Source organism: Corvus brachyrhynchos, unplaced genomic scaffold (genome assembly GCF_000691975.1).
Source record: "Corvus brachyrhynchos isolate BGI_N302 unplaced genomic scaffold, ASM69197v1 scaffold99, whole genome shotgun sequence".
NCBI lineage: Eukaryota > Metazoa > Chordata > Aves > Passeriformes > Corvidae > Corvus > Corvus brachyrhynchos.
This window is the reverse complement of record NW_008239778.1, coordinates 1811207-1813501: the sequence shown is the minus strand read 5'-3', so window position 1 is coordinate 1813501 and position 2295 is coordinate 1811207. Positions and strand designations below refer to the sequence as shown.

Here is a 2295-nt window from a genome sequence, read left to right as displayed (position 1 = left end):
TCCTCTCGGTCCCCTCGGTCCCCTCGGTCCCCTCCAGCACCCGGCACCGCCCGAGGCTCCGGGGCCGTGCAGCCCCGGCCTGCCCAGCCCGGCGCCCGCCTGGACTGGACCAAACCCACACCGGACTCCTCCGTGCCCCCCACGAGTCTGGGGGACTGCAGCATCGGCCGCTCCGCGCTGCCCTGCACCCCAAAACCATACCGTTTTCTTGGTTTTTAACCTTTTCTTTGTTTTTAAAGTACTGCACCTCCTGGCTGCAGCACCCCCGAGGGACAGGTGGCATTTCTAGGGACTTGGTGCCCTAAATACCAGCGGGGGGACGGGGAACCCCACTGCGAGACCCACCTGGAGTCGAGGACTCGGCCGGCACCCAGATCTGGGGCTCAGGGCTGTGCCGGCCAAGATGGTCCTTGGCATTTTCGCCGCGGGGACACTGCAGGGACACGCTGGGAACACACTGCTCTGTTCCTACAGCAGTGCCCCTCTGCCTCCCCCGCACAGGGCGACAGCAAGGGGACAAGGCGCAGTCCCCGCCACCATCCCACGAGCCTCCCGTGTGCCAGCTCCAGCCCCACAGGCGGTCGGGACCACATGTCCACCTCCAGCCACGGACGCGTGGCAGGTGACAACCCCCCCACAGCCCTCGAAGCCGCTTTGCAGGTGAAGCAGTTGTTTTATTTCGTGGCACGGGTTGTAGGGCGGAGGAGACCCGCGTTTGCCGGATGGAACCATCCCTCCGCTGCTCCCACGCTGATCTCGGCAGGAGTTAATCGCTGGATTTGCTTGATTTCCCTTGGCAGGGCTCCACGGAGGCGGCTCCGGCAGCGGGGGCAGGTTGCTAACACCCCTCCCCGGCGGCACAAGGACAGCCCGTAAGGGCGCTGTGACCGGGCTGGGGGGTGAACGTGATGCTGCCCTTGGCGCGGCGCCTGCGGGGGAAAAACGGGGCTTTTAATATTTGTACACCGGTACACACACACCTGCCCTGCCTCCACCCAAAACGGGATTGTCTCCAGCACCAGAGGGGTCTCATCCTGTCCGGGCTGCAGGATCAGGGCACCCACATCCCTCAGATCAGCATCAGAGACCCACATCCCCGTGTAGGATCAGGAATGATGTATCCGGTCCCTTCCAGCCGCTAGTACAGGATCAGCTCCCCCTCCCCCGCCCCAGCCCACTCCCCACCAGTGCAGGATCAGCCCCCACATCCCCCAGATCGGCATCAGGGACACCACCCAGTGCAGGATCAGACACCCCGCGGTGCCGATCCCCTCTTGGGGTCTCATGGCTCTCAGGGGAGCACCAGCAGCACCCGGGAAGGATTGGGCCAGCTCGGGGTGGGGGAGCCCCTCCTCCGGGCTTGGTCAGGGAGAGAGCTTTGTAGGATTAAAGGGACGCGAGAAACACCCCCCCTACACCCACCGCCCCCACCTCACGGGGCATTTCAGTGCCCCTCACCCCAGCATCAGGGCTGGGGCGGGGGGGTCAGGCTCCCCTCGCTGCCCTGCACCCAGGGGACTTTCCCCCATCCGAAGTGGGCACAGGTGGCACCGATGCCCCAGCTGGGTGTGGCAACGCCTCCCACTCCAGAGCATCCCTGGCCGCACCCTGCCCCGCGCGGCAGCTGTCTCCCACCCAGCCACGGGGCTCAGAGTGGGGGTACAGGGTGGCTAGGGGGCTTTCCAGGAGGCTGCGGGAAGCATCGAGGAGTCACAAACAGGACGCACCGGCCGGGCAACAAAGCGTGCGGAAAAGCCTTTAATGTCCCTATCCACTGCCCCCGTCCCGGGTGGCAGCTCCACAGGGGTCCATCCACAGGGATGGAACGGGGGGGTCACATTTACACCCGAACGGGGGGCGCGTGGGGAGGGGCGGCGGTGCCGGGGGGCGGCGGGGAGGCGGCGGGGGCTCAGAGCCGGGCGGCCGGCTGGTCATAGACGTGGTGGGTGTTGTCCCGCCGCACCGTCACCGACTCCGGCTTGCTGAAGGTGCTGCTGTCGCCGCACGAGTCCGAGCTGGGGAGGGAAGGCGGGGGGCGGGATGAGGGTGGGGACCAAGCGATGACGGCGTCACCCTCTGACGCCGGTCCCGCGTGCCCAGCACCCTGGGTGGGACTTGGTGGTGGCACTCACCAGAAGACGAGCATGGCCACTAGTCCGGCCAGGAGGATGGCGAAGAGGATGGAGAGGATGGTGGTGATGGCGATCATGCCGGCGCTGTGCCTGCTGTCCGTCGTGGAGATGCTGCTGGCTGGCTTGGCTGGGGAGAGAGCAGCAGGGGAGGGAGCAGGATGCA

The 2295-nt window shown here is 66.6% G+C and overlaps 1 protein-coding gene across 1 annotated transcript in view; it reads right to left on the bottom strand.

Moving 5' to 3' along the window:
• Positions 1 to 1730: 1730 nt before the first annotated feature.
• The window catches only part of LOC103621608, a 3864-nt gene continuing 3299 nt past the window's right edge, over positions 1731 to 2295 (bottom strand). Inside the window, exons 9-10 of the mRNA XM_017742965.1 lie at positions 2133 to 2259; positions 1731 to 2015 (exon numbers count right to left, since the gene is read on the bottom strand). Coding sequence (XP_017598454.1) covers positions 1910 to 2015; positions 2133 to 2259 — 233 coding nt within the window. The 3' untranslated portion in view covers positions 1731 to 1909. The remainder of the gene's footprint in view (positions 2016 to 2132; positions 2260 to 2295) is intronic.